The sequence below is a fragment of the Ranitomeya imitator genome, chromosome 1 (genome assembly GCF_032444005.1).
Source record: "Ranitomeya imitator isolate aRanImi1 chromosome 1, aRanImi1.pri, whole genome shotgun sequence".
Classification (NCBI taxonomy): domain Eukaryota; kingdom Metazoa; phylum Chordata; class Amphibia; order Anura; family Dendrobatidae; genus Ranitomeya; species Ranitomeya imitator.
The window spans coordinates 985,347,836-985,375,186 of record NC_091282.1 but is presented as its reverse complement, the minus strand read 5'-3'; the positions used below and the strand labels follow the sequence as shown (position 1 = coordinate 985,375,186).

At 43.7% G+C, this 27,351-nt stretch overlaps 2 protein-coding genes and 1 long non-coding RNA gene across 3 annotated transcripts in view; 1 reads left to right on the top strand and 2 right to left on the bottom strand.

The window, feature by feature from the left end:
• The window catches only part of AFG2A (AFG2 AAA ATPase homolog A), a 725,380-nt gene that overhangs the window by 357,165 nt on the left and 340,864 nt on the right, over window positions 1-27,351 (bottom strand). The window lies entirely within an intron of this gene.
• LOC138656719 (uncharacterized) lies at window positions 22,898-23,704 on the top strand. Its single transcript, XR_011316960.1, has 4 exons — window positions 22,898-23,170; window positions 23,250-23,357; window positions 23,449-23,520; window positions 23,647-23,704. It is a non-coding gene; the product is annotated as an uncharacterized lncRNA (long non-coding RNA).
• LOC138656718 (uncharacterized) lies at window positions 25,023-27,140 on the bottom strand. Its single transcript, XM_069743911.1, has 2 exons — window positions 26,487-27,140; window positions 25,023-26,380 (listed from the first exon to the last, which is right to left on the bottom strand). The coding sequence occupies exons 1-2, from the start codon at window positions 26,837-26,839 to the stop codon at window positions 25,498-25,500; spliced, it is 1,236 nt and encodes a 411-aa protein (XP_069600012.1). The 5' UTR covers window positions 26,840-27,140; the 3' UTR covers window positions 25,023-25,497.

Below are 27,351 nucleotides of genomic sequence, written 5' to 3'. Positions count from 1 at the left end.
TTTTGCAGTGAGGTTTGAGAAAGACCGTATCTGGTCGAAACGTTACCTCGTTTTCCGCTACTACTTGCCATTTTCTTTAAAATTATTTGGTGGTGCCTGTGTACTTGAATAAAATAAAAAAAATTTTTTCACTAAAATCAAGACTCGAGTGCGGCTGTTTTTCTTATATATCTGACGTTGGATGTCCAGCCAGCACCGGCCTCATTAAACTTTACAGTGTGCCCATCTTGTCTTCTTCTGGATACGGTACTTCGGGTTGATGGTTGCACCTGTTCCCTGATGTCTACGAATACATTTGCTTTCGATGAAGCTACAGCATCTAACATCTTATCCAAGGTTACAAACTCTAGCAAATTTCTACGGACACCCGCACAAGATATTAGAAGTAAGGACTATGAAAAAGAATGTCGAAGATTAATGTCATATGATCTACACTCCATTACCTTGGCAGAGTACTACAAGTGGAGCCGTATCCCCAGGGGCCTCCGGTGTAATCTACGTCCTACACTGTTCGCTGACAAGCCCGATTACTGTGAAAGGTATAAACAGATTCTGAATAAGTGTTCATTGGACCTTATCCTCCTTACGGTTGAAACCCTCCAGGTGGCTATACTTGAGACGGAAACCAAGGTCAAATCAATAGAAGAACAACTCTGCTCAACCATCTCGAATACGGATTGGCAGAATCTGAGAACAAAGGTACACAAAATTATAGAGGATAATCGAAGAACACTCCAAGAAAAAAAGAGGAATAAATTCTACAGAGACTCAGAAGACTACAGGTTGGAACGCGTCTACAAATGGAACGAATCCACGAATTTTGGTCAAGGTTGAGGGTATCATTTCTCAAGACGACCCGGCTCCTTCAGCTCCGACAGCAGTGGGTCTTCTCATCAGGGACGTTTTTTAGGGTACAGACCACCCGGGAGAGGCAACCCGAGACAACATGGAGGAGACCGACAAGGAGGTCCAAACATAAATCAACCCGACCGCATGATGACGAGATCACAGGTAGGAACACAAAATCTATGATAAACATATCCTCCTACACTTTAAATCCTGTTGAACTGGCAGTCCTACAAAAGGGTCTTTCCTTTTGCCCTACCCCCACATGGGATAGTTTTAAACTTGAACAGGACCTTCAATATTTTTATCGCAGCATCAGATTGAAAACCCACTTTGGTTTACAAGATAAGCCTATTAACAATAGACCTCCCTCCACTGACAACAGTCGTACCCCTGAATTATCTATCTCCTCTTTAGGTCTCTATAACAAGAGCTCGTTTCGCCCACCCTGCACATATCATGCGGCAGAGACAGTTATTGATCTAATTCAGAGGGATACCCAGGACCTACTCTCTAAACAACAAAAGGGAGATTTCCCTACCAGACACAATACCACCCCCATAGAGAAACAGGCTATAGAATCTCTACGTACCAACAAGGGCATAGTCATCAAACCAGCTGATAAGGGTGGGGCCATAGTCGTCATGAACCATAACGATTACATTAAGGAAATAAACAACCAACTAGCCGATACATCTACTTATCAGAAGCTAACACATGACCCCACCCCCAGTATCAGGTCTAAAATTAATGATATTCTTAGTAAATATCTCTCCAATAATTGCATAGACCAGAAAAAAGCCACATTTTTAACAAATCCATGTCCGACAATACCGGTTTTTTATGTACTTCCAAAAGTCAATAAATCTCTGACCAATCCCCCGGGCCACCCTATCGTGGCATCTACGAATTCCATCCTTTCTCCTTTGTCTATCTTTTTAGAAAAATGTCTTACTCCTTTTGTGAAAAAGACCAAATCATTCGTCCTCGACACGGGTCACTTTATTAGCATAACCAAATGCATCTCTACCTTGTCACCACAGTGTCTCTTGGCAACCCTGGATGTCAAGAGCCTTTATACGGCAATCAGACATGATTTAGGTCTAGAGGCCGTAGGTGACCTCCTACAGACCTCTGACTTAGGTCCACAAGCCCAATGTTTTATATTGGATCTCCTCTCCACGGTCCTTAGAGAAAATTATTTCCTGTTTGGCGACCAGTTTTTTCTACAAGTCTGTGGTACTGCCATGGGGTCCAATATGGCACCAGCATATGCCAACATTTACATGGACACTTTTGAGAATAAGTATATATACAATAATGCCCTCTTTAAGTCGCACTCAAAATGTTGGCTCCGATACATAGATGATGTTTTTTGCTTATGGGACAGGCCAGCAGACACCTTTTCTCTCTTTGTATCACAAATTAATGGAGTCAGACCCGAATTACAATTTACACCCAGCTATGATATCAATGTGATCCCGTTCCTAGACACCTTGATCATCAAGAATAGCCAGGGTGGCCTGGACACTGATATCTACACAAAACCTACAGATTCTAACAACCTGCTTCTGTTTTCAAGCTGCCATCCTAGATCTACACGGGAAAGCCTCCCATACTCCCAATTCCGTAGAGTTACTAACATCGTGTAGAATACTAACCTGACGGAGTCACGTCTAGATGACATGGTACAAAAATTCAGGGAAAGGAATTATCCTGATAGGATCCTCCAAAAAGAAAGAACAAGGGCCCTTGAATACCTCCCTTCTAGACCACGATCCCCTAAACAGGCACGAATTCCGTTCATACATACTCACCACCCCACTATGCCTCTGATCTACAAGACCATCAATAAGCACTGGCCACTTCTTAATGAGGCCTACCCACAGATAGCTGCTTTCCAAGCCCCAGCACTTATGTGCAAATGTAGACCAAGGAATTTTAGGGACAGCCTGGTTAAGGCTGACATCGGAAGCTTCGTCAAACAATCAAGACAACAATTCCTTGGAACTCAAAGGAAGGGCACGTTCCCCTGTCTAGGTTGTGCCTGTTGTGCCAACGTAATTAAGTCGAGTGAATTTACACATCCTCATACGGGTAAGAGGTACAATATCAAGGGATTTTACACCTGTGAAACTAACTTTGTTGTGTACTTAGTCAAATGTCCCTGTGGTCTTATGTACGTGGGAGAAACCGTACAACATGTACGTGACAGAATCTCTAGCCATAAGTCTACCATTAGACATAAGAAAAGCTGGCTTCCTCTCCCCCATCATTTTGTCTCAGCCAACCATTCCGTGTCTCAACTCCAATACCAGGTAATTGAAAGAGTGGTGGAACGACCGAGACGGGGCGGTGATCACATAAAACTCCTCAAGGAACGAGAATCATTCTGGATCTATACGTTGCAGACTATGGCCCCTAGAGGCCTTAATAGGGAATTGGACTTCATATATCCCCTATATACCACTGCTACCTGCCCCTATATAACACTGCTACCTGCCCCTATATGCCACTGCTACCTGCCCCTATATACCACTGCTACCTGCCCCTATATACCACTACCTGCCTCTATATACCATCTACCACTGCTGCCTGCCTCTATATACCATCTACCACTGCTGCCTGCCTCTATATACCATCTACCACTGCTGCCTGCCTCTATATACCATCTACCACTGCTGCCTGCCTCTATATACCATCTACCACTGCTACCTGCCTCTATATACCATCTACCACTGCTACCTCTGTCCTGTGTAGCTAATCTAGTCCTGTGTAGCTAATCCTGTCCTGTGTACAGTATCACACAAGATAGGATTAGATACACGGCTCAGCACAGTATCACACAGGACAGGATTAGATACACGGCTCAGCAGTCAGTATCTAATCCTCTCCTATGCACTCCTCTCCCCCTTGCGTGTCTTTCCCCATTGTGGTTTATTATTTTTGTTGTGGGAGATGAGGGAGTGGAGGATTATGCGTTCGGTATGGTTTAAAAAAGATAAAGGACTTTATTCTGGCCGAGTATTTACAATACATGTGAGATCTATGTGGCAGCATTATGGGTGATCTATATGGCGGTATTATGTGAGAAGCATATGGTGGTGAGAACACTGGCGGTATTAGGTGTGATCTATATGGCGGTATGTGAGAACACTGGCGGTATTATGTGTGATCTATATGGCGGTATGTGAGAACACTGGCGGTATTATGTGTGATTTATATGGTGGTATTATTTGAGAACTGTATGACAGTATTGTGTTATCTATTTGATAGTATTGTATGTGATCTATATGGCGGTATTATGTGAGAACACTATGGCAGTATTATCTTCAGAAAGCGGACCCATTCTATGGTGGTTCTGGCTGAGCACCTGCACGCGGGTCTGGGGTAATAGAGGGGGCAGCATGACCTCCAGTTAGGTGTAGTCAGGGGAAGGCTGGTGAGGTAGCTGAAGAGAGGGGTCTCATTTTTATCGTTACTATATGGCTACATTTCCCCCCCAGTGTCACCCCGGACTGCGCCTGTCGTCTCGCTTTCACACATTGCTAGGACAGGATGGGGAAGACAGGATCTGAGGAGGGGAATGGGGTCTGTATGCAAAGTCTGGATCAGACCAGGCCATCAATCCGCAGAAATGTTTCCTGGATTTCTGTGGAGCAGACAAGCAGATGGTCCATCAATGTGTATAAAAGACAGCGCTCTATGTACAATCCCTGGCTGCTCCGCACACCGAACAGGGGGCCCCCATAGACCAGCACACTGCTCTCCTGAAATACTCTGTGCTGCTGTCACCCTGCTCCCTCCACCACATATCTCCCAGAATCCTTGCTGCCTGCCATCCTCGGTGACTGGCTACTTGTCAGTATAAGGCTGCCTTCACACTATCAGTATTTGGTCAGTATTTTACCTCAGTATTTGTAAGCCAAAACTAGGAGTGAGTGATATATACAGAAGTGGAGCATATGTTTCTATTATACTTTTCCTCTAATTGTTCCACTCCTGGTTTTGGCTTACAAATACTGATGTAAAATACTGACCATACTCTGCAGTCACCAAGAAAATGGCTGCTCACTGGGTTCCTGAATATCATCCTCTCTAATCCCTTAGCAAACACCCAGAAGGAGAGGAGAGGAGACATCACACACACACACACACACACACACACACACACGTCAGCAGACTCCGCCCATAATTACTGCAGTGCTGTAATGTGAGCTATTTGTACACTAGGTTTTTCTGAAATTTCAGCAGCTGCTCCCCCTAGTGTTTAAAAGTGGAAATTCCAAAACTTTTCAAATTATTTTTCATATTTTACTAAATTATAAACAAATGATAATATTTTTTAAGAAATGTAATCATTAATTCTTTACATTTTTACAATTTCTGAAAAAAAATTTTTTTTTATGGCACCTTCCCTTTAAAGATGCCTATTCATCGTCTGAACCGCCCTCCTGGGGAAGTCAGACCACAACCTCATACTATTGACTCCATCATACCAACCTGATGTCAGTAAACAACCAGTGACAATAAAACTAATTAGGAAGTGGACTCCAGTGGTGGAGGCGACTCTATAAGACTGCTTTGACCTCACAGACTGAGAGGTGAAATGCGACAGGGGTGAGCTGTTATGGCTGGCAATCAGGCAACACAGCGTGCAGTAATCAGCGCACATACAGAGATCTGGCAATAACCCAAAACAATAGGACGAGCTCTGAGACGTGGAATCTCTGTAGACTGCAGTACCTGATCTATCCTCACACAACTGGAAGCAGCAGTGGATTGCGCCTATCCACTACCTATGCAACTCGGCACTGCCTGAGGAGCTGACTAGCCTGAAGATAGAAATACAAGCCTGACTTACCTCAGAGAAATACCCCAAAGGAATAGGCAGCCCCCACATATAATGACTGTTAGCAAGATGAAAAGACAAACGTAGGAATGAAATAGATTCAGCAAAGTGAGGCCCGATATTCTAGACAGAGCGAGGATAGCAAAGAGAACTATGCAGTCTACAAAAAAACCTAAAACGAAAACCACGCAAAGGGGCAAAAAGACCCACCGTGCCGAACTAACAGCACGGCGGTGCACCCCTTTGCTTCTCAGAGCTTCCAGCAAAAGATAATAACAAGCTGGACAGAAAAAACAGAAAACAAACCAGAAGCACTTATCTAGCAGAGCAGCAGGCCCAAGGAAAGATGCAGTAGCTCAGATCCAACACTGGAACATTGACAAGGAGCAAGGAAGACAGACTCAGGTGGAGCTAAATAGCAAGGCAGCCAACGAGCTCACCAAAACACCTGAGGGAGGAAGCCCAGAGACTGAAATACCACTTGTGACCACAGAAGTGAACTCAGCCACAGAATTCACAACAGTACCCCCCCCTTGAGGAGGGGTCACCGAACCCTCACCAGAACCCCCAGGCCGACCAGGATGAGCCACATGAAAGGCACGAACAAGATCTGGGGCATGGACATCAGAGGCAAAAACCCAGGAATTATCTTCCTGAGCATAACCCTTCCATTTGACCAGATACTGGAGTTTCCGTCTAGAGACACGAGAATCCAAAATCTTCTCCACAATATACTCCAATTCCCCCTCCACCAAAACAGGGGCAGGAGGCTCCACAGATGGAACCATAGGTGCCACGTATCTCCTCAACAACGACCTATGGAATACATTATGTATGGAAAAGGAGTCTGGGAGGGTCAGACGAAAAGACACCGGATTGAGAATCTCAGAAATCCTATACGGACCAATAAAACGAGGTTTAAATTTAGGAGAGGAAACCTTCATAGGTATATGACGAGAAGATAACCAAACCAGATCCCCAACACGAAGTCGGGGTCCCACACGGCGTCTACGATTAGCGAAAAGCTGAGCCTTCTCCTGGGACAAGGTCAAATTGTCCACTACCTGAGTCCAGATCTGCTGCAACCTGTCCACCACATTATCCACACCAGGACAGTCCGAAGACTCAACCTGTCCTGAAGAGAAACGAGGATGGAACCCAGAATTGCAGAAAAATGGAGAGACCAAGGTAGCCGAGCTGGCCCGATTATTAAGGGCGAACTCAGCCAACAGCAAAAATGACACCCAATCATCCTGGTCAGCGGAAACAAAACATCTCAGATATGTTTCCAAGGTCTGATTGGTTCATTCGGTCTGGCCATTAGTCTGAGGATGGAAGGCCGAGGAAAAAGATAGGTCAATGCCCATCCTACCACAAAAGGCTCGCCAGAACCTCGAGACAAACTGGGAACCTCTGTCAGAAACAATATTCTCAGGAATGCCATGTAAACGAACCACATGCTGGAAGAACAAAGGCACCAAATCAGAGGAGGAAGGCAATTTAACCAAGGGCACCAGATGGACCATTTTAGAAAAGCGATCACAGACCACCCAAATGACAGACATCTTTTGAGAAACGGGAAGGTCAGAAATGAAATCCATCGAAATATGTGTCCAAGGCCTCTTCGGGACCGGCAAGGGCAAAAGCAACCCACTGGCACGTGAACAGCAGGGCTTAGCCCTAGCACAAATTCCACAGGACTGCACAAAAGCACGCACATCCCGTGACAGAGATGGCCACCAGAAGGATCTAGCAACCAACTCCCTGGTACCAAAGATTCCTGGATGACCGGCCAGCACCGAACAATGAAGTTCAGAGATAACTTTACTAGTCCACCTATCAGGGACGAACAGTTTCTCGGCCGGACAACGATCAGGTTTATTAGCCTGAAATTTCTGCAACACTCTCCGCAAATCAGGGGAGATGGCAGACACAATGACTCCTTCCTTGAGGATACTCGCCGGCTCAGATAACCCCGGAGAGTCGGGCACAAAACTCCTAGACAGAGCATCCGCCTTCACATTTTTAGAGCCCGGAAGGTATGAAATCACAAAATCAAAACGAGCAAAAAACAACGACCAACGGGCCTGTCTAGGATTCAAGCGCTTGGCAGACTCAAGATAAGTAAGGTTCTTATGATCAGTCAAAACCACCACGCGATGCTTAGCACCCTCAAGCCAATGACGCCACTCCTCGAATGCCCACTTCATGGCCAGCAACTCTCGGTTGCCCACATCATAATTACGCTCAGCAGCAGAAAATTTCCTGGAAAAGAAAGCACATGGTTTGAACACTGAGCAACCAGAACCTCTCTGTGACAAAACCGCCCCTGCACCAATCTCAGAAGCATCAACCTCGACCTGGAACGGAAGAGAAACATCAGGTTGACACAACACAGGGGCACAGCAAAAACGACGCTTCAACTCCTGAAAAGCTTCCACGGCAGCTGAAGACCAATTAACCAAATCAGCACCCTTCTTGGTCAAATCGGTCAATGGTCTGGCAATGCTAGAAAAATTACAGATGAAGCGACGATAAAAATTAGCAAAGCCCAGGAATTTCTGCAAACTTTTTAGAGATGTCGGCTGAGTCCAATCCTGAATGGCCTGAACCTTAACCGGATCCATCTCGATAGTAGAAGGGGAAAAGATGAACCCCAAAAATGAAACTTTCTGCACACCGAAGAGACACTTTGATCCCTTCACGAACAAGGAATTAGCACGCAGTACCTGGAAAACCATTCTGACTTGCTTCACATGAGAATCCCAATCATCTGAGAAGATCAAAATGTCATCCAAGTAAACAATCAAGAATTTATCCAGATACTCACGGAAAATGTCATGCATAAAAGACTGAAAAACAGATGGAGCATTGGCAAGTCCGAACGGCATCACCAGATACTCAAAATGACCCTCGGGCGTATTAAATGCCGTTTTCCATTCATCTCCCTGCCTGATTCTCACCAGATTATACGCACCACGAAGATCAATCTTAGTAAACCAACTAGCCCCCTTAATCCGAGCAAACAAGTCAGAAATCAATGGCAAGGGATACTGAAACTTAACAGTGATCTTATTAAGAAGGCGGTAATCAATACACGGTCTTAGCGAACCATCCTTCTTGGCTACAAAAAAGAACCCTGCTCCCAATGGTGACGACGATGGGCGAATATGTCCCTTCTCCAGGGACTCCTTCACATAACTGCGCATAGCGGTGTGTTCAGGTACGGACAAATTAAATAAACGACCCTTAGGGAATTTACTACCAGGAATCAAATCGATAGCACAATCACAATTCCTATGCGGAGGAAGGGCATCAGACTTGGACTCTTCAAATACATCCTGAAAGTCCGACAAGAACTCTGGGATGTCAGAAGGAATGGATGACGAAATAGACAAAAATGGAACATCACCATGTACTCCCTGACAACCCCAGCTGGTTACCGACATAGAGTTCCAATCCAATACTGGATTATGGGTTTGTAGCCATGGCAACCCCAACACGACCACATCATGCAAATTATGCAGTACCAAAAAGCGAATAACTTCCTGATGTGCAGGAGCCATGCACATGGTCAGCTGGGCCCAGTACTGAGGCTTATTCTTGGCCAGAGGTGTAGCATCAATTCCTCTCAACGGAATAGGACACCGCAAAGGCTCCAAGAAAAATCCACAACGTTTAGCATAATCCAAATCCATCAGATTCAGGGCAGCGCCTGAATCCACAAACGCCATGACAGAATATGATGACAAAGAGCACATTAAGGTAATGGACAAAAGGAATTTGGACTGTACAGTACCAATAACGGCAGAGCTATCGAACCGCCTAGTGCGTTTAGGACAATTAGAAATAGCATGAGTAGAATCACCACAATAGAAACACAGTCTGTTCAGACGTCTGTGTTCGTGCCGTTCTACTTTAGTCATAGTCCTGTCGCACTGCATAGGCTCAGGTTTACTCTCAGACAATACCGCCAGATGGTGCACAGATTTACGCTCGCGCAAGCGACGACCGATCTGAATGGCCAAGGACATAGACTCATTCAAACCAGCAGGCATAGGAAATCCCACCATTACATCCTTAAGAGCTTCAGAGAGACCCTTTCTGAACAAAGCCGCTAGTGCAGATTCATTCCACAGAGTGAGTACTGACCATTTTCTAAATTTCTGACAATATACTTCTACATCATCCTGACCCTGGCATAAAGCCAGCAGATTTTTCTCAGCTTGATCCACTGAATTAGGCTCATCGTAAAGCAATCCCAGCGCCTGGAAAAATGCATCAACATTACTCAATGCAGAATCTCCTGGTGCAAGAGAAAACGCCCAGTCCTGTGGGTCGCCGCGCAAAAAAGAAATAATAATCAAAACCTGTTGAATAGGATTACCAGAAGAATGAGGTTTCAAGGCCAAAAATAGCTTACAATTATTTCTGAAGCTCAGGAACTTAGTTCTGTCACCAAAAAACAAATCAGGAATCGGAATTCTTGGTTCTAGCATCGATTTCTGATCAATAGTATCTTGAATCTTTTGTACATTTACAACGAGATTATCCATTGAGGAGCACAGAGCCTGAATATCCATGTCCACAGCTGTGTCCTGAAGCACTCTAATGTCTAGGGGAAAAAAAAGACTGAAGACAGAGCTAAGAAAAAAAAATGATGTCAGGATTTCTTTTTTCCCTCTATTGGAAATCATTGAAGGGCTCCTTGTACTGTTATGGCTGGCAATCAGGCAACACAGCGTGCAGTAATCAGCGCACATACAGAGATCTGGCAATAACCCAAAACAATAGGACGAGCTCTGAGACGTGGAATCTCTGTAGACTGCAGTACCTGATCTATCCTCACACAACTGGAAGCAGCAGTGGATTGCGCCTATCCACTACCTATGCAACTCGGCACTGCCTGAGGAGCTGACTAGCCTGAAGATAGAAATACAAGCCTGACTTACCTCAGAGAAATACCCCAAAGGAATAGGCAGCCCCCACATATAATGACTGTTAGCAAGATGAAAAGACAAACGTAGGAATGAAATAGATTCAGCAAAGTGAGGCCCGATATTCTAGACAGAGCGAGGATAGCAAAGAGAACTATGCAGTCTACAAAAAACCTAAAACGAAAACCACGCAAAGGGGCAATAAGACCCACCGTGCCGAACTAACAGCACGGCGGTGCACCCCTTTGCTTCTCAGAGCTTCCAGCAAAAGATAATAACAAGCTGGACAGAAAAAACAGAAAACAAACCAGAAGCACTTATCTAGCAGAGCAGCAGGCCCAAGGAAAGATGCAGTAGCTCAGATCCAACACTGGAACATTGACAAGGAGCAAGGAAGACAGACTCAGGTGGAGCTAAATAGCAAGGCAGCCAACGAGCTCACCAAAACACCTGAGGGAGGAAGCCCAGAGACTGCAATACCACTTGTGACCACAGAAGTGAACTCAGCCACAGAATTCACAACAGTGAGCATAATGATGTAAATGATATTGTCGGGCAAGTAACAGATTATATAAATTTTTGTACTGACACTGTTTTACCAGCTAAAAAGATTCGATGTTATGCAAATAAGCCTTGGATTACAAAAGAATTGAAACACTTACTAAACAAGAAAACTGGCATTTAAAATGAAGGATACAAAGAAACTGAAATTGATACAAAGGGATTTAGGGGGAAATTTAAGAACGCCCGTGAGGCGTTCCAAATTAAATTAGAAAATAAATTGTCACACAACAATTCCATGGAGGTGTGGTCAGGCATGAAACAGCTAATTGGGTTTAAGGCAAAGCTGGAGCATGGGGAAGTGGATCTGCCCTTGGCTAATGAAATGAACGTCATCAGGAATGGGGGATGGAGCTGGGAAAACATCGGCAGCATTGACATTGGGGGATAAGCCGCCTGCTTTCACCGTCTCCCAAAGCGACGTGAGAAGACAGTTTAGTAGACTTGTTATTGGCAAAGCAGCTGGGCCTGATGGCCTCAGTCCACGTGTCCTCAGAGCGTGTGCAAACCAATTGTGTACTGTCTTCCAGCACCTGTTTAACTGGAATCTGTAATCACAGAGTGTACCAGAACTGTGGAAGACCACCTGCCTGGTGCCGGTTCCTAACACCACTTTTCCAACTTCCCTACAAGACTATCGTCCAGTGGCCTTAACATCACATGCTATACAGTCCTTGGAGAGAATAATACTCGCCTACTTGTGACAGATGGTGAGGGCTTTTACTGACCCCCTACAGTTTGCGTACCAGCAGATATTGGGAGTGGATGATGTTGCAGTGTCTCTGCTGCATACAGTACATTCATTCTTGGACAATGATGGAACTGCAGTGCACGCCATGTTTTTTGACTTCTCAAGTGCTTTCAATACCTTACAGCTGCCCTTACTACGTAATAAGTTGACTGATATGGCGGTAGATGAGGGGATGGTGAACTGGATAAACGACTACCTGACGGACAGGCCGCAGTTTGTAATGATGGGGGAAGTGGTATCTAGCAGTGTATGGAGCAGTGGTGGAGCCCCTCAGGGTACAGTGCTGTCGCCCTTCCTCTTCACATTGTATACAGCTGACTTTCAGTATAAATCAGATTTTTGTCACCTCCAAAAATTCTCAGATGACTCAGTGATTGTAGGGGGCATTGTGGGGGGCCGGGGGGGGGGGGAGGGGTGGAGGAATATAGAAGGGTGGCTTCCTTGACAGTAAACTCGATTGGAGGTGTCATACAGAAACAGTTTACAAGAAGGGAATGAGCAGACTGTACTTTCTTCGGAAGCTCAGGTCATTCAATGTGTGTAGTAAAATGCTGGAAATGTTCTACCAGTCCGTTGTGGCAAGCGCCATCTTTTTTGCTATCATATGCTGGGGCAGTAGTGTGTGAGTAGCTGACGCTAATAAGCTCAACAAACTTATCAAGAAGGAAAGCGCGGCTATTGGCCTCCATTGGAGGATAGGATGCATTAGAAGTGTAGGGCTATAATGAACAATAATACACACCCACTATACGAGCTGTTCTTGAAGCAGAAGAGCACATTCAGCAGCCGTCTAATCCTACTAAGATGTAAGAAGGAGAAATTCAGGAAATCATTTCAATCTACTGCTATGGGGATGTATAATAATTTCCTAAGGGTGGTAGACAACAATATCTGATTGCAGGTGTACAAATGTCAATTAGCAGTGATTTATATACCTGAACTACCCACATTTATTTGTTATGTAATGTTGGTGCAAGATTTGTGTCCAAATATTTTATGTACTGCTGGTAGTACTGCTGCTGCTGTAATACTGTAATTTCACCCCGGGATCAATAAAGTGTATCGTATCGTAAAAAAGAATCACATGCATTTTTATATATAATAATTTTACTGTCTTAATGATAAAGTTTGGTTCCCCCCCTCTTCCTTTCCAGAAAACAACAATGTGGCAGCTCCCGTGAAAGATGTATTTTGTGTAAAAATGAAATTTTTTTTCTTGAACAAATGAAACTAGATCTCACACTAAGCCTATGTAAAGCTCATGTAAGACTTGGAGAACATCTAATATAAAAATGAGAAATGTTTCAGCTTTTGTTCCAAAATTTCCGGTTGAGGATTATATTTGTTTAAAAAACATTACCTCTGAGAAGTCTTGAAAGGGGAGAAGCAAGCACTGGGGCTAATTACTGTGTATTATCATCACAATGTGGTTTACAGGAGATACACTTCCTTCAGTTTCACACGTTATTTATTCTCACTTAATGTGATGCCTTTTCCCTCCAAACGTAACTTTATCCTTGATGCCTCTTAAGAACCTGGCACCCATTGCTGTACACTGTTTATACTTTTCAGTTTGGTAATGATGGAACAAAGACAGAGCGCAGCTAATGTGCACGGCACTTACCACTTCAAAAGTAAGCTTGTGTTAGAATTACGACAGGCCTTTGTTTAGGAAACTACTATTTTCCTTCAAGCAGGAGCAACTAGATTCTTTAAATCAACTTTTAATGAAGCATCCTCACAAATCAGATAATAGCGGTTTTGTGAATCAAAATATATGCATGTTCTTTTTGGCACAGAATAAGCAGCTATCAATGTATGCTTTACGATCCACTGACGAAGGTACAACGCTGCCTAATAGAAGGCACTTGCTTTATAAATACATTTTGTTTCATTTATTCAACTAGTGTATTCAAATGATCTACTGTGAAAGATAGTGTAGTTTGTGTTTTAAGATGGCCTACTGGTTAGAAGAAAAAGAATAAAGAAAAGTATTTTTATTGTAATTTAGGGTTACGGATTGTTCACCATCATCGTTATTAAAGGCCAGGAGATGAAAATTTCCCAACTTTATAAAACCCAACCTTCTATAATATTGTACTAAAAAACAATAGTCATTGTTTTTTTAAGCACCTGCCTAGCACTCTGAAAATGATGGAGGCCCACAAAGCAATAGAAGGCTTTGAGGAGATGGCAAAGCATTTTCAAGTTGCCCTTTCCCCAGTTCGAAATTTAATTAAGAAATGGATCTGGAAGATGAGATAAGGTTTGGAAGACCAAGCAAAATTTCAGCAAGCGCTGCTTGTAGGATTGCTAAAGAGGCAAATCAGAACCCCCTCTTGACTGCAAAAGAACTTCAGAAAGATTTAGCCTACTCTGGAGTTGTGGTACTTTGTTCTAGTGTTTAGAGACACCTGCACAAATATGGCCTACATGGCAGAGTCATCAGAAGAAAACCACTCCTGCGTCCACACCATAAAATTGAGTGTCAGAAGTATGTAAAAGAACACCTAAAGAAGCATGATGCTTTTTGGAAACAAGTCCTGTGGGCCAAAGAGATAAAAATTGAACTCTTTGGCTACAATAATCAAAGGTATGGGTGGAGAAAAAAGGGCACAGAATTTCAGTAAAAGGACATCTTGCCAATTATTAAGCATAGGGGTGAATCAATCATGCTTTGGCGTTGTGTTGCAGCCAATTACACAATGACATGGGGCAACATTTCATGGGTAGAGGGGCGAATGGATTCAATGAAATTTCAACAAATTCTTGATGAAAACAAAGCACCAGCTGTAGAAAAGCTAAAGTTGAAAGGAGGATGGCTTCTATAAATCAATAATGATCCTAAACACATGTCAAAATTTGTGCCTGATGTCCAAACTTTTGCATCAGCCCATTTTCCTTTTTTGTAATTTTTAAAACGTAAAAGATGAAAATATGTTTTTTTTTTGCCTAAAATAATAATAATAATAATAATAATAATAATAATTTTATTTATATAGCGCCAACATATTCCACAGCGCTTTACAAATTATAGAGGGGACTTGTACAGACAATAGACATTACAGCATAACAGAAATCACAGTTCAAAATAGATACCAAGAGGAATGAGGGCCCTGCTCGCACGCTTACAAACTAGGGGGAAAAGGGGAGACACGAGAGGTGGATGGTAACAATTGCTTTAGTTAGTCAGACCAGCCATAGTGTAAGGCTCAGGTGTTCATGTAAAGCTGCATGAGCTAGTTAACTGCCTAAGTATGTAGCAGTACAGACACAGGGGGCTATTAACTGCATAAAGTGTATGAGAACATGATGCGAGGAACCCAATTATGTTTTTGGTTTTTTTTTGAATGGGCCACACAGGGATAGTTAGGTTAATGCGTTGAGGCGGTTGGCCAATCTGAATAAATGAGTTTTTAGGGCACGCTTAAAACTGTGGGGATTGGGGATTAATCATATTAACCTAGGTAGTGCATTCCAAAGAATCAGCACAGCACGTGTAAAGTCTTGGAGACGGGAGTGGGAGGTTCTGATTATTGAGGATGCTAACCTGAGGTCATTAGCGGAGGGCACGGGTAGGATCGCAGACTGAGACCAGAGAGGAGATGTAGGGTGGTGCTGAGCCATGGAGTGCTTTGTGGATGAGGGTAATAGTTTTGTACTGGATTCTTGAGTAAATGGGTAACCAGTGTAATGACTAGCACAAGGTAGAGGCATCGGTGCAACGGTTGGTGAGGAATATGATCCTGACTGCAGCATTGAGGACAGATTGGAGCGGGGAGAGTTTGGTAAGAGGGAGGCCGATTAGTAGAGAGTTACAATAGTCCAGACGAGAATGAATAAGTGAGACAGTAAGAGTTTTTGCAGAGTCGAAAGTAAGAAAAGGGCGAATTCTAGAAATGTTTTTGAGATGCAGAGAAGAGCGAGTCAGTGATCGGATGTGGGGGGTGAATGAAAGCTCGGAATCAAGTACGACCCCAAGGCAGCGGGCATGTTGCTTTGGAGTAATAGTGGAACCGCACAGGGAGATGGCAATGTCAGGTAAAGGTGGGTTAATAGAGGGAGAAAACACGAGGAGTTCAGTTTTTGACAGGTTCAGTTTCAGATAGAGGGAGGACATGATGTTAGAGACAGCGGTAAGACAATCACTGGTGTTTACTAAAAAGGTCGGCGTGATAGCAGGAGAAGTGTATAATTGGGTGTCGTCAGCATAGAGATGGTACTGGAAACCAAATCTACTGATTGTTTGTCCAATAGGAGCAGAATACAAAGAGAAGAGGAGGGGGCCTAGGACTGATCCTTGAGGAACCTTAACAGTAAGGGGAAGTTGAGAGCAGGAGGAACCAGCAAAAGATACAGTGAAGGAGCGGTCAGAGAGATAGGAGGAGAACCAGGAGAGAACGGTGTCCTTGAGGTGGATGGAGCGGAGCATAGTGAGGAGGAGCTGATGATCCACAGTGTCGAATGCTGCGGAGAGATCCAAGAGAATTAGCATGGAGTAGTGACCATTATATTTAGCTGTTAGTAGGTCATTAGAGACTTTTGTGAGGGCAATTTCAGTAGAGTGTAAAGAACGGAAACCAGATTAAGAGGGTCTAGAAGAGAGTTATCTGAGAGATAGCGGGTAAGACAGGAGTGGACCAGGCACTCGAGGAGTTTAGAGATGAAGGGAAGATTACAGACAGGTCTATAATTAGCGGCACAGTTTTGATCGAGGGATTTTTTTAAAGTAATGGATGTAAGATGGCATGCTTAAATGAGGATGGAAAAATACCGGAAGTGAGAGAAAGGTTGAATATTTTTGTTAGGTGAGAGGTGACAGCCAGGGAAAGGGACTGGAGGAGATTTGACGGAATGGGATCACTGGTGCAAGTGGTTAGGCGAGAAGATGCAAGGAGCCTGATTACTACTTCTTCTGTAACTGGTTCAAAATACAAAGGAAATCAAAGGAAGTGAATTATCTTTAACTTTACACCTTTAGAGATCATTTCATCTTCAACTTGCTTAAGTAACTAGATTTGTTGTTGCAGCTTTTAGACTCTTCCTACTCTCTCTGTTGCTCCATAATACACAGGAATCCATCATACATTGCTTTTATATAATTCAATTCTGCATGAAAGGAGTTTTGGGGTATATTCACAATCCTGCCCTGTGTCTTCTGATGTTTCTAACTCCATTTGTCTGTCACTGATCCACATACCGTCTACCTGCCACTGTTTTATCACTCTGATCAATGAAAAAACCACTTCGCCATTTGAGTCCATAACGGCAAAACTCAAACAGAAGTCTGAAATGTCTGAAACTAAGAAATCTGCACACCTCTCACTTGCATCGGTAAGCAGACTTACCATTTTGGATTAAAACAGGGTGTCAAACTGCATTCCTCGAGGGCTGCAAACAGGTCATGTTTTCAGGATTTCCTTGTACTGCACAGGTGATAATTTAATCACCTACACACATAATGATTGCAGCACCTTGTGCAATGCTAAGGAAATCTTGAAAACACGCATGGTTTGCGGCCCTCGAGGAATGCAGTTTGACACGCCTGGATTAAAAGAAAGCTGATTAACAAGCACTGTCTGACTGGTTTCATATTACTATGAAACGTATATCACAAGGAATGTATTCATATCAGGGGTAGCCTTTAGGGGTACTTCAATATGACTTAACATATATACTCGAGTATAAGCAGAGTTTTTCAGTCGGAGAGCTTGGAGAGCCCAACAAACAGGATCTCCATGCATGTGTTATGACAGTCATACAGCCGCGACACATGCAGCTGCGGAGCCAAACAGCTCATCCGCCAGCACGACTCAGGAAGCCAGGTTCCCTCTGCAGCTTACTTGGTAAGCGCTACAGCTTGCCGAATAAGCAGGGACCCGAGCAAATTTGCTCAACTCTAGTGTTGAGTACAAGTTCTCACTACTAGAGTTTGCATCGGGTGCTCGGGTAGGCACCACGTATCGAGGTTGCTCAAGTGACATGCTTGAGTAGCAGGCCCGCATGTTTTGCGGCTGTTAGACACCCCTAAAAAACATGCTGGGGGATTGCCCATTTATGGCCAGCAATCGCTGCATGTTTTCTTTGACTAACAGCCGTAAAATATGCAGACTGAAGACTCGAGAATGCCACAAGCACCCGCGATGCTTGGTGCATACCCGAGCACACGATGCAAACTCGAGCAGCAAGCACTTGCACTTTTTTTTCTACTTTAGCCTCTGACTTGTATAATATGTCAGAAGAGAGATAAATTAATTTAATAGCGGGCAAACATTTGTTTTCTACACAAGTTCGGTGTTATTCATTGAATAACGGCGATCACATGATTGGGGACAGGAAAAAATGGCCCTGATCGTGTTTGTCCAGAGAACCTGGAGATTTTTGGACTCTGGGGCACTATTCCCTTATTCTCGATAGGAAATAAGGCCCCTTAGCGGCCGAAGTTCTAATACATATCAACAGTCGTAAAGGGGTTAATGGACTATTTCATTCTATATTCCTGTTTCAATTGTATTTCTAACATGACATCTACCATCTTGACCTTGCTGTCACTGGAGCTTGCTTGAGAAAACAGAGCATACCATGTCTTTAAGTAAGCAGTCAGTATTTCACTTCTTGGACAAGATAACATTTATAATGCCTCAAAGCTTATTATCGTGACTTGTAAAGTAAAAACTTCCCGTAAAACACAGGACACAGAGAAGCGAGTCACAACCAGCTCAGTTTACTGCAGCCCTTGGCAAGCAGGGCTATGTGCGCAGTGGTCCTCATCCGTAGCACCAAAGTGAGCAGGTGTTCTCGGCTACGGACTGCCAGCTGTGCTGCCTAAATTACAAAGATAAAAACATTTATTTACTAAGGTCTAAAGACATAAAAGGTAACATTCATATTAAAGCTGCATGTATACACATACATGAGTAAGGTAGCTGTAATGCCCTAGGAATGTTTGCAAACCATACAATATATATGCTGCTAATTATAATTATACCTGACACAGAGCAGATTGTTACAGTAAACTGCTGGGTTTATTTCTCATTTTGCCCTCTCAGTATACCTGGCATGATGGTACGTTATGTCAATTAAACAAAACCAGACCTGCAGAATTAAGGGATTTCCTAGAGACCTGCACAGCAATGAAGAGAACTTATTTGGATTACCCATAAACGGTGACTATCATCAAGGTCCTCAAAACTAAAATGTATTATTTTTTTTACTACCAAAGACAAAATGTAGATATAAAATAGTGCTGCTGAGCAAAATTTTTAGGTAAATATAGAAAAAAAATGCTGAAAAGTAGGAATGTTTCAAAAATAGAAGTGTTAATTTATTTTATGCAAATAAAGTGCAAAGTGAATGAACCAAAGATAAATCTAAATAAAATCCATATTTGGTGTGGCCTTTGCCTTCAAGACAGCATCAACTCTTGTAGGAACACTCGTACACAGTTTTAGAATAAACTCGTCATTGAGGTTGTTGTAAACATCTTGGAGGACTAGCCACTAATCTTCTGTGGATGCAGGCTTGTGCAAATGCTCCTGTCTCTTTATATAATGTCAGACAGGCTCAATGATGTAATGATATGGACTGAACATTTTAGGACAGCTTAATCTGCTTAATGAAGTTCTTAATGACACTGGCTGTATCTATTTCTCAGCATTGAGGACACCATTAATCCTCACCAGCTCCCCAACTGCATTTGTTGAAATGCAGACCCAAACTTGCAGGGAAACCCCCACCAAGCTTCACTGTTGCCTGCAGACATTTCTTATTGTACTGCTCTCCAACCATCGGTGAATATATTGCCTTCAGTTACAGGCAAATATTTAAAAATTTGACTCATGAGTCCATAGCACCTCCTGGCAGGTTTTTGTACCCCAGTTCCTATGTTTCGTACATAGTTAAATTGCTTGGCCTTGTTTCCATGACAAACGTTATGGCTTTTTTGACACAATTCCTCTATGAAAACAACTTCTGGATAGTATTTTTTGAACAGCAGATGGGTGTAGCTGGGTCTCACTGGATACTGGCCCTTCTGAGCTGATGGCACTGCTTGACATCTGATTTTTATGGAAAATAAGCATAAGTCTTATATTTGCTGAACTAAGTTTTCTTGGCTGTCCACTTAGTTTACAGTCCTCACATTGCTCATTTCTTGGTGCGCTTAAAAAAAAATGCTTGAACTGATCCTTGTGTCTTGTTGCTGAGCTCATTGTTGTCATGGTGTATGACCGGTTACATGAAACTGTCTTCCACAATCTCACCATTTTTTTTTTTTTTTTTACAGAGTTTAGCTACAGTAGGAGAAATAAGCATTTGATCCCTTGCTGATTTTGTAGGTTTCCCCACTGACAAAGACATGAACAGTCTATCATTTTATGGATAGATTCATTTTAACATTAAGGCTATGTGCACACGTTCAGGTTTTTTCGCGTTTTTTTCGCGCTAAAAACGCAAAAAAACTCATTAACGCATACATTATGCATTCTATCATTTAGAATGCATTCTGCATGTTTTGTGCACATGGATGCGTTTTTTTCCGCGAAAAAAACGCATCGCGGTAAAAAAAATTTGCATGTTTATTATTTTTGTGGATCTTCTGCGTTTTTCCCGCAATTCTATGCATTTGGGAAAAAATGCACAAAAACCACGTCAAAAACGCGGTAAAATCGCGGTAAAAACGCATGCGGATTTCTGGCAGAAATGTCCGGTTTTTGTCAGGAAAATTTCTGCAAGAAATCCTGACGTGTGCACATACCCTAAGAGATAAAATATCAAAAATAAAATCCAGAAAATCACATTGTATAAATTATATACATTTATTTGCATTTTGCAATGAGAAATAAGTATTTGATCTCCTACCAACCATTAAGAGTTCTGGCTCCTACAGACCAGTTAGGCCTCTTTCACACTTCAGTCTTTCGGCGTCAGTCAAAAACCGTCATTTTCGTGAAATGGCGGATCCGCCATTTTTTTTTGGCGGATCCGCTATTTTCCCATTGACTTGCATTAGAGACGGATTGTGGCGGATGGCCGTCCGTTCCATCCGCCATGCGACGGATCCGTCGATATTTGGCGGACGTTGTCTAGACATTGACGGACTTTGTAACGTTTTTTGGCGCCGCCGAAAAGGCGGACCGCGGCGGATCCGTCGTGTCCGCCTTTTTTTAGAATGGGCGCCTATGGACGACGGATCCGTCGCGATCCGCTTTTTGGCGGATCCGTCGCCTCAATCCGCTTTTTTTGATTGAGCATGCTCCAAAAAGTGGATACTTTGCCCAGACAACCCAAAAACTATATAAAGAGGACAGGTCATTCCCAAATGTACCAGCCAGCAAGACAGACCCTTCAATGCAAGAGAGACCCAGCCAGACCCTGCCAGCAAGACCTTGCCAGCCAGCCAGAGAGGTCCTGCCAGCTAGCCAGAGAGGCCCTGCCAGCCAGAGAGGCCCTGCCAGCCAGAGACACACTGCCAGACCCTGCAAGCAAGACCTTGCCAGCCAGGCCCTGCCAGCCAGCCAGAGAGGCCCTGCCAGCCAGACCCTGCCTGAGACAGCCATGTGAGTACTGACATCCAGCGTGCATGTGTGTGTGTGTGTGTGTGTGTGTGTGTGCGCATTTGTGTATGACGTACTGAGTACAGCAAGAGCTTTTAAAACCTGAATCCAACCTGAGGCCTGCCGTCGTCCTGCAACAGCCAGTGCCCTGCTACAGTCCAGATCCACCCCGAGGCCTGCCACTGTGAATATATCAAGCTCCAGCTGGAGGACTGATGGCCGTGTGTGTGTGTATTTTTGTACTGCTGTGTGCTTTTGTATGTATGTGTTCATGTGCCTGCACCTTATTATGCCTTCGTCAATATTACGCCTGTTCATGTGTTATGCTTGCGTTATGACTCTGCTTGCAGGTATGTTTGTGTGCATCTTGTTGGTTGCATGTGCATTTGTCAATGCCATATTGGTTAATGTTGATTTTTGATGTATTTACTAAAGGTACCGTCACACGCTGCAGCGATACCGACAACGATCCGGATCGCTGCAGCGTCGCTGTTTGGTTGCTGGAGAGCTGTCACACAGACAGCTCTCCAGCGACCAATGATGCCGGTAACCAGAGTAAACATCGGGTTACTAACTGCAGAGCCGCGCTTAGTAACCCGATGTTTACCCTGGTTACCAGTGTAAAAGTAAAAAAAAAAAGGTAAATTCCGCTGTCTGTCCCCGTGCTGTGCTTCTCTGCATTGTGAGCGCCAGCCAGCCGTAAAGCAGAGCACAGCGGTGACGTCACCACTCTGCTTTCCGGCCGCTGTGCTTACACAGGGCAGAGAAGCAGAGTGCCGAGGGACAGACAGAAGGTGGCTGTGTGTGTGTGCGTGCGTGCGTGTGCCTGCCTGCCTGCCCTGTTTATATGTTTTTCATACTATGCTGGTATTTTGAATAGCTGTGGTGTAAAATTTGTTTTGTGTGTGTGTATAAATGATGTGTGATGTGTTCTGCATCTTTGTTGTTTCCCATAATGTACTTGTATTTCAAATAAAGAGCAGTGTAGCTCCTACTGTACCCTAAAAAAAAGAAAATTTAAAAAAATATAGTAATAAAAATTTCACAAAACTGTCAGTAGTCTCATTTCAAGATAAATGTAATATTGGGTAAACATGCAGTAACGGTTATATATACAAATGTGTAATGCAAATCTTTGCTATAGAATATGTTATCTGGTTTTAGAAAATACAAACTGTAGGGTAATCATAATTAACAATTTTGGGGATTGGTATTTTAATTTCGAATGAGGAACATTTTTTATAAGGTTAAACTTTGTTTAGGTGGGTTTTACCAGCATGCGCATTGCGCATATCAAGTTCTAAGTAGTTTTGGTGTTGTTTTAAAGGGATTTTTTGGGGGGTTTTTTTGTGGGGAAACAGGAGGTAGAGGGTTTGGCAGCTTGTGCATCAAGTTTGACGGTAGAATTTTTTTTTTCTTTTGTGGTGGGGGAAATCAAAAATAAGTTGGCACTGTAGGTACTGTAGTAGGTACTGACCCAAGACGTACACAAGCAGGCTCCCCATTTTTTTTTAAAAGTTGTAAGTGTAAAGTCCCTACAGCTGCATCTATCCTTTTGTATAGTAGCTTAGAACTCTCTTTATGCTTGCAGATTCTAGGGACCAAGAGGACCCAAGCAAGGGACCGACCGACCCAAGCTATACGCAAGCCCCAAGTTTTGGAAACAGATGTAAGTGTAAAGTCCTGAAAGCTGCATCTATCTATCTATCCTTTTGTATAGTAGCTTAGAACTCCCTTTATGCTTACAGATTCTAGGGACCAAGAGGACCCAAGCAAGGGACCGACCAACCCAAGATAGACGCAAGATCATAATGTCTTCTTCTGAGAGCCCCCCAGCACATCATCAGCAAACTGAGGTGTTAATTTTTTTTCTTCATACATTTTTTATTTTGTTGCAACAATGGCAATTGTATTTTAAGCCTTTATGTGTTTATTCTGTATTCACAGGAATATGAAGCAGAGGGGCTAACAGAAGGAGACGGACAGGGTGGAGAAATACAAGGAGCGGGAGCGCATAGTGTAAGTTTTGAACAGACCGATCCTCACATACAATGCACTACACCCAACACAAACATTCAGCACAGCACACAATACATATGCCTCGATCAAAGAACATTATTAATTTTATTTTTTTTTTTAAATTAGTCTTCACAATCCGGGGCTCGACGTAGAGTTCCTCAAAGCACCTCCCATAGTCGTCGGAATGATAATTGCGGCGGTCGCCGAAGAGTAAGTTCCTTTTTGGTTTGGTGTTTAGTAAAATGTAAAATTCATGTGTTGTAATCTTTCCCTTTTTATTCTTATCTTTTTGTTAGGCTTCACAGCGTGCTCCCGAACAAGATGATGAAGAGGAGGGCATCGATGTGAACACCCTCATCGAAGCAGTACAAAGTCGGGAGCCGCTGTGGAACATGTCGGACCGCCGCCATGCTGACCAGTTAATCACCCGACGGCTATGGGAGGAAGTGTGCAGTGCTGTTATGGATAACTGGGAGGAACTCGATGCTGGGGCCCAGGATCTAGCGCGTAAGTATTCACACTTCATAACCTTATGTTAGGCATGATTTAATGTGGTGTATAGTAACCAATTTTTGCTTTCTCTTTCCAGGTAACAGGATTATCGTGCGGTGGCGGTCACTCAGGGATCGCTTCAAGAGGGAGTTTAATAAGGAGATGCAGGCCCCGAGTGGATCTAGAGGACGCAGGAGCAGATACAAACATGCCAGAGCCCTGTCGTTCCTCCGGTCGACGCTGCTGAGCAGAAGGTAAATATTCAACACCACATATTTTCAGTCAAACTGTAAAAATGTGTAACCTTCAATTTTTTTTGCAGCAAGGGCAATTGTAATATCCAGATACTAATTTTTTTTTTCTTCTTTAACAGCACTTTCTGCAGCACTCGGGAGCCTGCATCAGAGTTGCACCCCTCTGGAGCGATCCCTCAAGAGTCCGCCACCGGGGACCACGTCGACCCCTCTGTTTCTGCACCTTCCCTTTCGTTTGATCCCTCAGCCTCATCCACCAGCGCTGGAGCAGCAGGGCGGACTTCGTCACTTGAAGCTGCAGGTGATGAGTTAGAGTTCCCTTTACCCCACCCCTCTGCCACTGCCGCAACATCTAGACCAACTTTGTGGTCAGGACGGCAGCGCCAGAGAGGTCAGGAAAGGAGCTATGCGCCTGACTTTTTGCAGCTGAATGCATCCTTTCACAGTGCAATCAAGCATTTGAGTGAGCAAACGTCTGCTGGGTACAATATGCTTAACAAAAGCATACTTGAACTCAGCAGTCGTCTTGATAGGATGCAATCAGATGCAAATCAGTCACCAAGGCACTGTTTTTTTCAGTCGGTCCTCAGGCACATGGAAAATCTAACTCCTGACCTGCAGATGCATGTGATGCAAGGCTGCCACACTGCTCTAGCGCAGGCGATGTCCCATGCCCCTCCACCTACCCTTCATGTGTCAACACCTTTCCCCTCTCAATCCACCGTCTATCCTCCCGTCCATTCTACTCCTTCGTCATTTGTTCCTTCCCCCCTTAGTCTTTCCCAGTTTTTACCGTCCCCCTTCCATTCTTCCCCTTTAACTTCTCCGTTCCCAATCCCACCAACACCTTCATACCTCCCACACACCACATCTGCACCTCAACTCTCTACACAACCTCATGTTTTCACCACCCATTCTACTTCTGTTCCTCCCCGTGATGTCCTGTCCCCCACTCTCGACGTGGTCCGCCCTGTCAGCCCCTCCGCTACTATCTCCACCCCAAACTATGAGAATCTGTAAATAAATAAACAGTTTTTTGGTTTAAAAACAATTTTATTGTCTTTCTCTTTTTTTTTTTGTAAAGTTTTTAAATCACCAAGGTTATGGCAATAGTAACAATAACAGTGTTTAAAGGGTACCGTTGCAAAACATACAATGCTGCATTAAAGTACAAAGATTTTGTAAGCAAACAAAAAATGGTATTTTTACAAGTGTAAAAAGAAAAAAATTTTTACACCATTTCATACTGCCAGTCAACTGATCCTGCAGGAGACATGAAGTAGTCTGCAAAACTGTCCCGCATTCTGGAGACTGCTACTGGACTGCGAAAAGTGGGGTTTTGGTAATCCCGTAAGGTGCTTTCAGAAACATTATCCTCCAGGGAAACTTGTTCTTTTGATAAAACAAAATTGTGCAGGACAACGCACGCTTTGACCACATCATCGACAGTTTCAGTCTGCAGTTTAATTGCAGTTAGCAGGACTCTCCATTTGGCAGTTAAGATGCCAAAAGCACATTCCACTACTCTTCGTGCTCTGGTTAAGCGGTAATTGTAAATTTTTTTCCTCTGGGTCAGTCCACTACTTCCAAAGGGTTTCAGCAAGTGTGGGGAAAGCTGGAAGGCATCATCTCCAACACAAACAAATGGTAATGGTGGACTAGTGGTTCCAGGGAGAGGTCTAGGGGGCGGAAAATCAAATGTCTCTCCATATAAACGGCGCCCCATTGGTGAATTTTTAAAGATTTGTGAATCATTTGCGCGTCCATACGCACCGATATCAACAGCGATGAACTTGCATTGTGCATCGGCTATGGCCATCAACACAATAGAGAAGTACTTCTTATAGTTATAAAACTGTGATCCAGAGCCTGAAGGTTTGACGATCCGTATGTGCTTTCCATCAACTGCTCCAACACAATTTGGAAACTGGCAAATTTGATGAAAATTTTGGGCGATCTCCAGCCACCTCTCCTGTGATGGCTCTGGGATGTATTCCACTTGTAGGCACTCCCACAATGCCCGGCAGGTATCTCTGATGATCCCCGAGATGGTGGATATCCCAAGTCGATACTGAAAATGGAGGGATGAGAACGACTCTCCAGTTGCAAGGAATCTGTTAACAAAACGAAAAGACAATAATTAATAAAAAAATTCAAAAAACAACATTACAGTTATAAGTCTGATGAATGAGAATCATTTAAAAAAAAAAAATTACTTACCGAATAGTCACCATGAGACGCTCTGCTGGTGATACTGAGAATCGCATCTGGGTGTCTCGTCTACGTATACAGTCTTCCACATAGCCCAATAAAAACTCGAAATTTTCAGCTCTCATCCTCACATAATTGAAGAACTTTTGAGGGTTTTCCCTTAGTTCCATGTAAAGCGTGGAATAAACACCACGGGTCATACGTTGTGCTGTGATGGGATGGATCCACAGCCTTCTCTTCCGCCGCTGCCGTAGGATGCGCAGTCTTTGTTCCTCCCTCTCTCGAACGCTGACTGCCAACTGATTTGCCTCAAAAGTAAAATCCGCATAGATCTTTGCAATGTTCGCCAGGACTCCTTCCATTTCTGCCACTTTCTCTACAACCTTTCAAAGATGTGGTGTAAATACACGCTATATATAGTTTTGCAGTAGTATCCAGTAGCCAATCACATTGAAATCCTCCCCTTTTAAAAAACGGATCCGTCAAAAAACGGTTACAACGGATGTAAAAACGGTCGCAACGGTTCTAACGGATCCGTTTTTTAAACGGATCGGGGCAGCTGATCCGTCAAAAAAACGGATCCGTTAGAACCGTTTTTCCACCAAATTTGACGGATCCGTCGATCCGCCACGATGTCGGACCTAACTGACGCCACACAACTGAAGTGTGAAAGAACTCTTACCAGAGTAAACGTAAAAAAAACAAACAGTACATACTTACATTCCGGTGTCTGTCACGTCCCTCGCCGTCAGCTTCCCGCACTGACTGTGAGCGCCAGCCGTAAAGCACAGCGGTGACGTCACCGCTGTACTCTGCTTTACGGCCGGCCGGCGCTCACAGTCAATGCGGGAAGCTGACAGCGAGGGACGTGACA

Excerpts from the sequence above, each read along its gene's own strand:
- LOC138656718 (XM_069743911.1), bottom strand. The coding sequence starts at position 26,839 with ATGGAAGGAGTCCTGGCGAACATTGCAAAGATCTATGCGGATTTTACT. Across the intron at positions 26,381-26,486 it reads CGTCTCATGGTGACTATTCG|ATTCCTTGCAACTGGAGAGT; the intron begins GTAAGTAATTTT and ends TTTTGTTAACAG.